We start from the raw sequence: 14,240 nt of genomic DNA on the forward strand, positions 1-14,240 counted from the left end.
TGCTCTCCCTCCCTCACGACTACTATACCTTCTCACTCTCAAGTTCTCCCTCATCTTCCTTCTTTTCTCTCTGGCAATCCATTGGGACTCCTATTGGTGAGCGGTGAGGCGGTCGACGGCGTTGATGTCTCCAGCATAGAGGTTGTGGCAGTAAGTGCGGTGCCAATCATCAATCTGGGTTGCTGTGTCTCTCTCTCCTCCCTTTTACACTCTTCCTTATGTTCCTAAGATCTTTCAGGCCGTATCTCTCAAATATGGATAGGTGGGTTGTCGGTAGTGGGTTTGGTTTTGAGTTTGGTAGGTGGGTTTAGTTTTGAGTTTTGGTGGTTGGGTTTTGTTTTGATTTGGCAGCTAGGTATGGTGTTGGGTGATTGATGGTTTGTCGTGGTGGTTGGGTATGGTTTTGCTGGGTTTTGTTGAGTTTGGCGGCTGGGTATGGTGTTGGGTGATCAATGGTTTGTTGTGGTGGCTGGGTGTGGGTATGGTTTTGGTGGGGTTTGTTTTGAGTTTGGCGGTTAGGTATGGTGTTGGGGGTGGGTTTCGGTGTTGATGATGGCTAGTTGGTAGCAGCGGCCGTGATGGTTGGTAATGGTTGATTTGTGCTTGCATTTTCAAGTGTCTAGGACAATACAAACACTTGAAAATGTTTTACTGAAAATATTTTACTGTAAAATTTTTTACTTGTAAAGTATTTTACATTTGAAAATATTTTACTTCGAAACAAACGGAGCGTTAAAGAAAGACGAGAGAAATCAGCGTGGGAAAACTGATACTCAACCCTCACACGTCCAACCTATCAAACAAAGAGACGTGGCCATGGCTAGACGTACAATACAAGGCGCATTTAATGTGATGTGAATGGCATCAAAAGAGGGAAATCCCGGTCAAAATAGGTGTAAACCATTAATATTCCTACAGTTGTCTAGAAGGTCGACAATGGAATAAGGGGGCAACTGACAAGTATTGAAATTATAAGCTCGTCCATGTAGTGGAAGAATGTTACATCTACAAGCTTGTTTCATTAGATGACGAGCATACAACCCATAGGGTTGTCCATAAAAGGACGACCAGACGACATTTATGGTGCAGTCATTACTGGTTTCATAATTAATGAGCTCTAACGGTCAAAAATGCCAATCATTAGCCAGTCAAACCTCCATTTAAGCTCAAATAGATGTTATTCAAAACAACCAAGAGAGCAATTAAGAGGCAACCAATGATTACACTCATAATGAGGCTCTCACAATTGTGCTAAGGCTATAAATAAGCCACCAAGCACTAGAAGAAAGGTAAACAAATTCAAAAATAGAGAATTACATTCTGATTATCTGAGAGATATTGAGAACTCTACTGACTTTATCATCGAAGAACTATTGGCTAATGCTATTCCGGTGTCTTTCTCTCTCATCTTTGTGGGGAACATTACCTCATCATAAGCTCTGATGAGGTCATTAAGTAATGACCATTTTTTGGCTTCAACAAATATTTAGGTAAAATTTTTTTAACTTTAATTAAAACTCTTATTTATAAGATATTAACTTTTTTTTAATGAACTTCTATGATAATTAACTAAAATTCGAAAGCAATCATATTGTTCAATAGAATTAATTAATCTTATGCTTGATTGCACGCTCTTGTCCTAAGCCCAAACCATTGAAATTATGACACATCATTGATCAAAATTAATCCTTTGGATAATTAATCACAATTAATTAATTAATTATAATCACGTGTCTAGTTGTATCAATCGTTGGAGAACCATTAAATATGGATTAAGCTATATATTGCAATCTGATGGTTCGACTTAAGAAGATAAAATGTTATGTCAATCGTTGGAACTTGTATATTTGTTCTCAAATATTTTGCTCTTACATCATATCATAAAATAACGATTTTGCCTTAGGTGTGAAGTTAAACAGAGGTTGCAAAACAAGTTGCGTACAAAGTGAAGAAAAATTGGAATCCCACGTATGAAAGGAAATGGACTTTGTGTGTGGGTGTGTGTATATATGTACATTACTATTTAAGGGACTTCTTTTATTTAGACTGATTTTTTTTGTTCTAAAATACCCCTACATCCTTATGTTTAAGTAGAGACAAAATTAAAGGACGATCCGGTAAAAATATAATCCTAACTTCCACTAAAACATTGCCTAAAAAATAGGGCTACTCTCCTGTTGATTTTTAAATTTATTTATTTACTTTCAAATTAGATTCTCAAAATAAAAAAAATATAGATTTTTCTTTTTTGCTACAACCACTAAAAAAAAAGCCTCATCACATATGCAGAGTGGGTATGACGAGACTAGTATCTGTAAATATTAAGAGAATTCCGAAAGTTAGTTATTGTTTTTTTTCTTGTAAAAAATACGCTTAAATTAATTAACCAACAAATTAAAAAATAGGGTTAAAATAGTAAATTAGCAAAAGAAAGTTAGTTATTGTTTTTTTTACTGTCAAAAATACCCCTACCTAAAACTTAAAAATGAAGTTAAAATAGTAAATTGAAAAAAATAATAAATTTCTACTTCTACGTTGAAATGTCTTCTTGCTTTTAATAAACTCTTACTTTTATGTTGATTTAAATTTCTACATCTACTCACTAACTCCCTACAAGCTTTTATTAGTTTTAAAACTCCTCCAATCTACAAAGCTCACCTCATGTATTCATCACTCTTAGATTTTTTTTTTTGATTGGTAAAAAGTAGAAATTTCAAATTATAATAAATGTAAAATTATTAATTTTTATCCAAAAAATAAAAGAGCATCTCATGCGCGTGTTCAGAAATTAGTATATATAAAAAAATGACCTATCCAAGTACAACCATGCCTACGTTCGGTTGGATTAGGTGCAGTGTGGGCTAACAAATATTATTCATTTATTCCATTAAAATATTTTCATTAACTTTTGTTAAAATTTTTTGAAAATAAAAATTTTAAAAATATTTTTCAATAATTTTTTTAATTTAAAAATTTTGAAGAAAAATTTATGAAATGGAAAATTTAACCTATCCAGATTTTATTCATTTGTTCACTATTTTCTTTTCTTTTCCACCGAGGCGAGGATGTTTGGGTAGCTTTGAAAGAAAGAGAGTCTCTCTGGGCCTAATAAGAGGGGTTAGGGTTTGGGGGAAGAAAAAAAAAGTAGTGATAATGGAATCGAGGTCGAGCATATGCATAAACGAAAGGGTTGGTGAGGATGAGCTTCGAGCTATTCTGGGTAAGGTGGAGAGCGATCAGGATAAGGAGGCTTTCGGATTGGTTTGTAAGAAATGGCTTTACTTACAGAGCACTGAGAGGAAGAGGCTCGCTGCACGTGCTGGCCCTCACATGCTTCGCAAGATGGCTGCCAGGTTCTCTAAGCTTCTCCAACTCGACCTTGCTCAGTCTGCTTCCAGGTCCTTTTATCCTGGTGTTACTGATTCCGATCTCTCTGTTATTGCCCATGGCTTTACCTGTCTCACACTCCTCTCTCTCCACAATTGCAAAGGTATGCTTGATTGCAATTCATGATTTTACTTTTAGAGACAAATTCACAAATCATAATTCAATGCTTTTAATAACTTCATGATGTTCATATTAAGTGCAAGCAGAATTATTTAGAGCTATACTATTGTGTGTTTTCTTTTATTTGTTAAATTAAGGGTGGAATCCCATGATTTGATTTGGAACATTTTAACAACTTGTGTTGAAATATTGCTATAACCTTTCCTACTGTTTTTCTGGTTGGGCTTGAAGTTCCAAACTTACAAATGATGTCACTAGCGAAACAACCGCAACAACAATGCTTTAGTAGTCCCATGGTCAGCTATGGATGATGGATCCACAACAAATTAGTTAGGGGTGTTTGTAGCGGATGCCCCAACAAGTATCTCTATTGGATCCATTCATAATAGAGTGATTAAATTTTACATTGGCAATCAACCTACCGCAACCCCCCTCCCACCTTTTCCTAGGCTAGGAACTAGAAGTGAACAAATATGTGACATGAAGCAGACACATGCGGAGTTAAATGAATTTGAGCTTCAGTTAAATAATTTATTGATATGCTAGGCATAAGATGTTATCTTGTTTGATTTTTATTAGAAGAGATCCATGTGTTTCAATTAAGAATATTGCTTTTTTTTTTTTTTGGTTAATTGAGTTTGGAGGGAAGTTTGCATCATACTAAATGATTTTAGGATTATGAATGTTCATATGGTTTGGTCGTGGTAGGTTAAATGGCCTCTAGGTGAAAAAACAAAATTCTTGCGGTTTGGTGGTTTTAATTGCTGATGGAAGTGAGCCAGCTCATTGTATCTGATATAGAATTCTGCTTTTTAATCTCCAAATGTTTTTTACTAACATGCCATTTCATCTGGGGTAATCTCCTTTGTTCTTCTTTGAATATATTCACTCGATGGAAATGGTCTCTTAACAATTAACTCTGGGCTTATTTTCTTCTTAAGCTTGATTCAACATGCTTAATGGGCTTTTCTTTGTTATTTTTTTTTCTTTATTTTGCAGGAATTACGGACGTTGGCATGATAGAAATTGGGCGTGGTCTTTCTTCGCTACAATGCTTGGATGTATCCTATTGCAGGAAGCTAACTGACAAGGGATTGTCAGCTGTTGCTGTGGGCTGTTGTGACCTACGAAGCCTACATATTGCTGGCTGTAGATTTGTTACGGACAAAGTATTACAATCTCTATCCCAAAATTGTCACAATCTAGAAGAGTTGGGACTGCAAGGATGCAACAGTATAACTGATTCTGGACTCACAGATCTTGTAAATGGGTGTCGACGAATCAAGTTTTTGGACATCAATAAATGCAGCAATGTTGGAGACAGTGGGGTGTCAAGTGTTTCTGAGGCCTGCTCAACTTCTCTTAAGACTCTCAAGTTGTTGGATTGCTACAGAATTGGGGACAAGTCCATATTATCCTTGGCCCAATTCTGTAAAAATCTTGAGACTCTTATTGTAGGTGGCTGCCGGGACATCTCTGATGAGTCTATAAAATCACTTGCTGCTGCTTGTAAAAATAGTCTGAAGAACTTGCGGATGGATTGGTGTTTGAATATCACTGACTCTTCATTAAGCTGTGTCCTCACTCAGTGCAGAAACCTAGAGGCTGTAGACATCGGGTGCTGTGAGGAGGTGACAGATGCTGCTTTCCAGGGTTTAGGCACCAGGGAAATTGAGTTGAATTTGAAGGTTTTGAAGGTTAGTAACTGTCCAAAGATCACGGTGATGGGGATAGGTGTGCTTTTGGACAATTGCAACTCTCTGGAATATCTGGATGTGAGGTCATGCCCACATATTACCAAGGCGGGTTGTGACGAGGCTGGATTGCAGTTTCCTCAATGCTGTGAAGTGAACTTTGCAGGGAGTTTATGTGAGCCTGATGTGTCGCTTTTAAGACCCTTGAATTGAACAGTTATGCATTCTGGGAAATTTTCTAACCTTTCAAGCTCTCGCACAGAAAATTCTACCTCTGAAAGCCTGACAGGTTACAGGTTAACTGCAACCAGCGAGGGCTAATCATAGTGTCAGTCTTGTTCACTGCTGTTTAATGTCTGGCTTTCAGACGAATTGTTGGGCTTGTACATTTATGATTTATCACTCAGAATATACTTGAATATGTTGCATGTACATTGTCTTTCGGTTCCTTTCTTCTGCTATATTTTATTTGTTTATTTTTTGGATTGTAAAATATTGTTGTAATTTGTCCCCTGCTCTGGATTTGAATCTTTGTCCAATAACATAATTCTGCACATGTAGCAATCGATTTCTCCTATTTCATGTCCCGCATAGATTATTATTCATTGTTCATTGGCCCGCAGGGATTTGGACGTATGAAAGGAACTGGAAGACAGCTGATAGTGTTGTGGTTGTGGGTTTTTGCCAAATAATATTTTTTGTAAAGTAGTTTTTTTTTTGTGTGGAAATTAGTCTATTCATTACATTATATAATTGGTTTTTATTTTTTAGTTAATTACACGCACTCATGGGTCTTGAACCTCACCTTAGGCCTAGGGGAGGTGCCAGTTGAGCTTGAGCTAGCTAGAGCTCATTGACTAAATGGGTTTCTTTCTTTTAAATGCCCATTCCTAAATGCTGTTTTTCTGCTCCTCCAAGTATAGACTTTCTAACTGCTGTTTCTCCACACAATCTTTGTTAACCAAAATTCGAGCCCTTTCCATATTCTCCCCCCACCACAATTTCACCCACGTCCTCGGTTCTGCTGTGCGTCTAGTTGAAGACTACACTCGCACTGCTGTCAACCTATAACCTTGTCTTCTCTCTTTTCTCTAATTCTTCCTGTGACCTGTGAGCGGTGAGTCTGATCATTTTTTTTTCCCTTGCAATTTCTCAGCATCTTCTTTTGTAAATTGCTCTCTTAAATAGTTAAATTTGCATACGAGTGAAAGGAACTTTATAGTACTCCCACTCATTTATTCACATTTGTTTGTGTCAATATACATTGAGATGAGTATACTGTACTTGTAGGATACTCATACTACTTGTACTTCACCCATACTAATCCTCTTTGACAGCAAGCTATGTTTGAAGAACTAGATGCCATTCACAAAAATCACTCTTGGGATATGCTTGATTTGCCTTCTTGTCAGTCCTTAGTAGGTTTTAGTTGGGTTTACAAAATCAAGACCAAGGCTGATGGATCTGTTGAACATTTGACTATGAGGAAACATTTGCTCTGGTTGCTCACCTTACATCTGTCAAATGTCTCATTGATGCGGCTGCCGTTGGCCTTTGGCCTTTTTAACAGATGGATGTGAAAAATGCTTTCCTCAATGGAGACCTCCAAAAAGATGTGTACATGCGACCACCCCCTGGTTATACTCACTTAAGCCGTCAAGTTTGTAGCCTTTGCCATGCTCTTTATGGCCTCAACTAGGCTCTTCGGGCTTGGTTTGACAAGTTTAGCTCAATTGTTACTTAGCAGGGTTTCACTTCGAGTCCTCATGACACTGCTCTCTTCGTTCAAATATCCTTTGATGGTATCACTCTTATTCTTCTTTATGTTGATGACATGATTATTACTAGAGATAATTATGCAAGTATCCGATTTCTTCAACACTTCCTTAGTCAGCATTTTGAGATGAAAGATCTGGACACTCTCAGCTATTTCCCTAGGATTAAGGTTACCTCATCCTTTGATGGATATTGATAAGTCCAAAATATAATGGCTTTGTCATTCAATAATGGACGAACCCGAGATACTTTACACATTTATAGTGAGCATTTATGACCTGGAGTAACAGATGGAGCAATGAGTAAGAAGACGTTACATAAGTAAAAGCACCAGTTTGTAATGCCTCAATTGTTACAAATGAGAATGAATGTAGAAACTCGTTACTCACTAAAGGTAGAGATGGATATAAAGTAAAAAAGGACGTAGAGATGGCTATAAAGTCAGAAAGGAACAACACCAAAAGGCACACACACAATTCTCACCCTAAAAACTACTCCTAAAGTTGAGTTCTCTTGCAATGCACTTCAACTGAATCCTATTCTAACTTAATCATCGGAGGGTATTTGGCAAACACCACACTGACGTATTACTTTTTCTCTATTTCAAATTTGTTGTAGGTTCATCCTTGGATGAAACCATTACCATTGTCCATCCACATAGACAAAGATCTCAACTATTGATTTTCTACAGCATTAGTTTGGCACCGTCTGTGGGGAACGTTTGCAAAGCCATACAGTTTCTCGAATTAACAAAATAGATCTCCATAGTGCGAGATGGACCCTGAGTAAGTCGCACAACAGATTCAAGCTTTCACAGCCAATATAGCAGAATTGATGTGCCAGAATGGAGAATTGTGAAAAAGCAACTGAGACCTAAAGTGGATATGAGCAGCCTGAGAGGATGGAAGGAAACAATAATAGTAGAACAAGAGCTTCAGAAGAAAATTAATCTAGGATGGAAGGTGAACTCCGTAGCATTAGGAGAGAGATTGACAAACTTAGGAGGATCGTAAAAGAAAAAGATATGGAGAACTCGGATGTAATGATCTGAAGCATAGATTCACCATTCACCACTAAGGTGTTGAATCAACCTCTTCCATCGAAGTCAATAGTAGAGTTGTTTTACAAAACCCAAAAGTACATGAATGCAAAAGATGTAGTAGTCACAATGGAACTAACCGGCAAATGGAAAAGAGATGAAGGAACAAGTCACCACCCTGAGAAGAAGGAAACATAAAGCTCAAAGTAGACTTTGGATGGAAAGAGAAACCTCCCAAGTCGAAGGCCAAGTTCTACTAACTTTACTCCTTTCGTCAAGGACGGTTGTGGAAGTTTGTACAAAGGACGGGTTCACATAGATGACAACAGAGAGACGAAAAGAATCATGGGCAAGAGATAGACAATACCAAGGCTCCCATAGGTGAAGTAAGGTTGATAACAAACAAGTTAGAAGCAGATGAAAGGAGCTTACGAAGTTATGCTCGTCCATAGAGCATAAAGTGCTTAGAAAATTACTACCAACAAGAAACTTTGAAGAATTTTCATTTTCACGTTAAGTGTATTTCCATTTTTATTTCTTCCTTTTGCTACGTTTTCTATCATCCACAAATAAAGCAAGAAGAGCAGTATTATTCAAAAAAGAAGAAGTCATTAGTACATGGTCAAAAGTTATCAATACATAACTAAATCATCATGACCAAAAGAAGAAGTCATTAATACATGGCCAAAAGTTATCAATAGATAACTAAATTGTCATGACTGAAAGGAGAAGTCATTAATACATGGCCAAAATTTATCAATACATAACTAAATCATCATGATCAAAAGAAGAAGTCATTTATACATGGCCAAAAGTTATCAATACATAACTAAATCGTCATGACTGAAAGAAGAAGTGATTTATACATGGCCAAAAGTTATCAATACATAACTAAGTCATCATGACCAAAAGAAGTAGTCAATTAATACATGGCCAAAAGTTATTAATACATAACTAAATCGTCATGAACAAAAGAAGATCGTCATGAATGAAAGAAGTAGTCATTAATACATGGCCAAAAGTTATCAATACATAACTAAATCGTCATGACCGAAAGAAGTAGTCATTAATACATGGCCAAAAGTTATTAATGCATAAATAAATCATCATGACTAAAGGAAGTAGTCATTAATACATGGCCAAAAGTTATTAATACATAACTAAATCGTCATGACTAAAAGAAGAAGTCATTAATACATGACCAAAAGTTATTAATACAGAACTACGACATCATGAACAAAAGAGTTATGAATACATAACGAATCCGTCGCTTATACGTCATTAACACATAATGACATTATCATTAATATGTGACTAAAAGAATCATGACCAAAGAGTTATTAATGCATAGCAAAATCATCACAAAAGAAAATTGTTGATGCGTGACTTATAAGGTTATGTGTAAGCAGAACACAATCATCGTTCAAACATGGTCACAAAAACAATTGAAAGTTAACATGCCAAGGACGAGGCAATTGAAAATATAGTGTCAAAATATTCAAACATGAAGCAAAGTACTGCCGAAGCAAATAAAATATACATGTTGAAAACAATTGGCTTCACGAGATGAAAAGCGGGAAAAAGTAAACTTGCCCAAAAACAAACTAGCCAAACAAATTGTTTTTCAATAGCGAGAAATAAAAAAAGTGTCTCAAGTAGGATTAGGAGGAGACAGACCCACTGGAGCCTCAATAGTAACTTCGACCCCACCATCTACATTATCAGTTGCCACACCAAGGGAAGGATGATCCGCTAGAATCTCCTTCTCAACCGCTTCCATGTCAAGAGTAGAGAAGTTTAGATTTGAATGATGCTTGGCCATATACTTGCGAAAAAGTTCAAAACCATCCACGTAGTAGTCACACAACTTATTTGAATACTTGTCAGATTTCTTGAATTTCTTCATTGCTTCAGGACCAACCTTCTGAATTTTGAGTTGGGTATCGTTGATTAGCTTATCCTTCAGTTTGGAGAAAGCCTTCTCAGTGTTCACCTCTCTCTCCAAAGTCGTCAGACGATCTTGAGCCTTTTCCAACTTGTCAGGAAGGTACTTAACCTTTGCCTTCAACACCTCATTCTTAGAGAAACACGAGTCAGCCTTGGACTGAGCCACTGCGATCTTCTCCTTATAATTCAAATATTTCTCTGAGATGTATAGAGATTTGCCCAACACCTGAAATGAAAAAAGGTAAAAGAAATTAAAGGAAAAACCGTCATACAAATATATGATGAAGATAAAATCATACCTGCATAATCTTCTGAATGTGTGATGGTATCAATTCATTCGAAGGCTTGGTCATCAAAGGCTTCAAATCCTCAATAAAAATGGCATCGACGAAGTAATCTTAGCCTTATACGTGTCACGAGGGCAGACGAGATGTCATCTCACAATAAATACGAGTACACCGAAAACGAAGAGACAAGATTCCAAATTATTCTTGTCTTGTCACATAGACGAAGACAAGAATAAAGGGGCAACTGATGAGTCCAAAAACTAATGGCTTCATCATTCAACAATGGACGAACCTGAGCTACACTACGCATTTATAGCGAGCATTTATGACAAGGAGTAATGGACGGAGCAATGGGACAGAAGACATTACATAAGTCAAACCACCAGTCTATAACACCTCAATTGTTACAAATGAGAATGAATGCAGAGATTCGTTGCTCATTAAAGGCAGAGATGGATATAAAGTCAGAAAGGAACAACACCAAAAGGTACACACACAATTCTCACCCCAAAAACTATTCCTAATTTGAATTCTCTTACAATACACTTCAACTAAATCCCATTCTAACTTAATCATCAGATTTGTTGCAAGTTTGTCCTTGGATGAAGCCATTACCATCATCTATCCACACAGACGACGATCTCAATTGTTGATTTTCTACATCATCAGATACTATATTTCCCAAGCTAAACATGCTTCTGATCTTTTCTCTAAAGCCGGTATCATAGACAACAAGATTGTTTCCACTCCCTTGGAATACAATGCCAGGCTCACACCCTTAGATAGTGAACCTATATCAGATGCTACTCGTTATCCTCAGTTGGTTGGAAGTTTGATCTATCTCACTATCACTTGCCCAGATATTTTCACATGCCGTGAGAATGGTTAGTAAGTTCATGGATGCCCCTCGTTCTGTCCACTATGCTTCCATTCTTCGGATTCTCCGATACGTCAAAGGCACACTTTATCATGGTCTTCACTACTCCTCTCGGTCTTTTCTTATTTAGATGTGGATTGGGTAGGTGATTTGACTGATTGATGGTCTATCACAGATTTTTGTTTCTTGTTGGGTACTTCTCTTATCTCATGGCGTAGCAAGTAGGACGTGGTTTCCTGTTCTAGTACTGAGGTTGATTATGGTGACCTTGTTGACACCACTTGCGAGCTTGTCTAGCTTTGATGGCTCTTGACTGACATGGATGCTCCATAGCCCACTGCCACTCCTCTTTATTGTGATAATCGTAGTGCTATCTACATTGCTCATAACGATGTCTTCCACGAACGCAGTAAGCACATTTAGATTGACTACCACATCACTTGCTAGCATCTCAAGAATGACAATCTCTAGTTGTTCTCCATCTCTTTTGTTGACTAACTATAGACACTGCATTTTTTACCCCTTATGACTTAGGCTTCCATTCCCCAATGATGCTGAATTCTAAGACCTAAGGTTGGTTTAGGGCCCAATCAGAAGTTAAATTGACTTGAGAAGTGTTAAAATGAAAAATATAACTTTTAATGAGAAAATAAATCAAATTTTGAAAAATATGGCCAAAGGAAACCCTCGCTATGCACATGCAAGAATCAGCCTACGCAGCAGCTTTCTGCATGCGTACATAAGCTCGATCTTGCGCATGCATAGTGATTTCCAGAAACTATACAAGACAAGTTTTCTGCATTAATGTTGAGGTTTGGAACAAATCCCACATCATCTAGAGATCGTTCCAAACCTTTTTTTTCACACTATAAGTAGCCTTACATGGTATATTTTCAAAACGAACACAAAAATCTTACCGGAAAACACTAAGATTCACTAAAAATAATGAATCAAAGATGGATTTTTTCACAAAACATCCTCAAGTCAATTTTCTTTTGATTAGGGCCTTTTCTGACCTTGATCTTTGAGTTCAATATTACTAATCACTTTCTTATTAGTTTGTGAATAGATTTGACTGAGGGGAATGATAAAATATCAAGCTTGAAGAGATTTTCTTTGAGGTATTAGTCTAAATTTTTTTTCTTTCTCCTTTTCTTTTCTTTTAATGCTATAAATCTTTCTGTTTGTGTACGGTTTTTAGACCCCTTAAACACAACCAGATTAACTTAGTTAATTAGCCAAGTGATTACTTAGTCAAATTAAATAGATCTAGGTTAACACAAATATATCATATCATTGTAAAGTGCAAAAAATAAAGAACACAACAATATGATAACCCAGGAAAACCAAACCAGTAAAAAATGTGGGGAGGAATTAACCTAGCTATCCTCAAGGTAAACTGAATCCACTATGAAATAATTGAAGTTTACACAATAGCGACTTAGACCACCAACATCCTATTGCTACCTCGAGTAGGAAACTTACTACCATGACCACGTGACAGCTTTGAGTCCACGGACTACTTTTTTCTCAGATTCATAGCAAGCACAAGCACTCCCGCTTGTATATCTTTAAGCTCTTGAATCTGCAATTGAATCGATCACCAAACTCTTGACATCAATCTAGATCTTGATAAGCCTAAGTGTATGTGAAGGTAAACACCTCTAGATCTCACAAGAGATTTACACACACAGCATAAAGAGCAACCTTAAAACGTGGCTAGGGTTTTCCCTTTTATACTTAAGACAAAACATAAAACCCTACACGTCAAACGGGCTTGGGTTGAGTTGCAAAATTCTATAGAAAAAAAATCTGCATGAGCTTTGATCGATCGATCGAGCCAGACAGATTTACATAGTAAATCCTGCAGAACACTCGATTCCAACTTTACACTCAAACATACTTTGAGATAGTCTAAAATAAGACTAAACGTTTTGATCATGGTTTACCAACAGTTCGCTTTGTTCGTTTCCTATAATATATTTGAATATGTCTATCTAGGTTAGTTTTATGTAGTTGTATGTTTTAAAAGCATGTTAGGATGTTAGATTTCTCGTTTTGAAGTTTTATTGCATCTGTTGTTTTTTAAGGGTTTTCTGGGCAAGAACTTGCGTATGCATAACCTTGCTAGCACACGTAGGCTTGATTATGTGCACACAGGCTTGTTCATGCTTGTGCATGAACTTGCCCAGAAACCTTAATTTTGTTTTATTTGTATTGCTTTTGCTTTCACATGTTCATTTTGTTTAGCTTCTTTTCCCATGTTTTTATGCTTTTTAAGGTTTATGTTTCACATGTTTAATTGCTTGTTTTGTCTCACATGTTAGAATCAAGGTTTTGTTGTTTCAATGATATGAACATGTATTCACATGCTCATGCATGATGTCATAGGTGCTGAATTACTGCAACGTAAGGGTAAGTCATGCATTTGTAATGTTCATGTATTTATGGTCTTGCTTTGATGGTAAAGATGATCATGCTTGTTTGGTTAAGTGTTTCCAAAGTGTACATGCAATGTTTTTAATGATGATATGATGTGCTTGTTGCCTATATCCTTGTTGTGATTTGATGATTCATATGTTGCTGTTTGATGATGATAATGTGATGCCATGCTAGATGTATGATAGGGATGCCATGTTAGATGTATGCTAGGCATTGTTTGCAAGCATGATAGGTGTATGCTTAGGGATGTTTGATGCCATGTTGATTATTAGGTATGTTAGTGTGTGTGTGTGTGTGTGTGAGAGAGAGAGAGAGAGAGAGTTAGATACAAGTATTGAGTGTGACTTTAATTGGGTTAAAACATAAGACACAATGATGGGAAGCCAACCATAGGGTTGGGTGGTTTTGGGTGCCTAACACCTTCCCAAGGCTGTACCTTAACTTTGAACCTATATCTCTGTTAGTATGATCAAAAGGTCCTTCCTCGGAAGGATGCTATATATATGGTTACTAGACCATTGCAAAAAATAGGTGATGACTCCTTTAAATGCCCCCTTACGTCCACAGTGGCAACTCCACTAGGGATTGTGAGTTTATTCCTATGTGTCCTATATCTTAACCTTAATAAAGACTTATTCAATACTTGCTTGCACACACATTACATGGTTATT

The 14,240-nt window shown here is 36.8% G+C and overlaps 1 protein-coding gene across 1 annotated transcript; it reads left to right on the forward strand.

Moving 5' to 3' along the window:
• Positions 1-3,026: 3,026 nt before the first annotated feature.
• On the forward strand, positions 3,027-5,773 carry LOC142629889 (uncharacterized). Its single transcript, XM_075803940.1, has 2 exons — positions 3,027-3,490; positions 4,507-5,773. The coding sequence occupies exons 1-2, from the start codon at positions 3,154-3,156 to the stop codon at positions 5,412-5,414; spliced, it is 1,245 nt and encodes a 414-aa protein (XP_075660055.1). The 5' UTR covers positions 3,027-3,153; the 3' UTR covers positions 5,415-5,773.
• Positions 5,774-14,240: the final 8,467 nt, after the last annotated feature.

This window comes from Castanea sativa, chromosome 3 (genome assembly GCF_040712315.1).
Source record: "Castanea sativa cultivar Marrone di Chiusa Pesio chromosome 3, ASM4071231v1".
Lineage (NCBI taxonomy): Eukaryota > Viridiplantae > Streptophyta > Magnoliopsida > Fagales > Fagaceae > Castanea > Castanea sativa.

Bases quoted from the DNA above. Each gene is read 5' to 3' on its own strand.
- LOC142629889 (XM_075803940.1), top strand. From the start codon at position 3,154: ATGGAATCGAGGTCGAGCATATGCATAAACGAAAGGGTTGGTGAGGAT. The intron at 3,491-4,506 runs GTATGCTTGATT...TTTATTTTGCAG, and splicing joins CTCTCTCCACAATTGCAAAG to GAATTACGGACGTTGGCATG.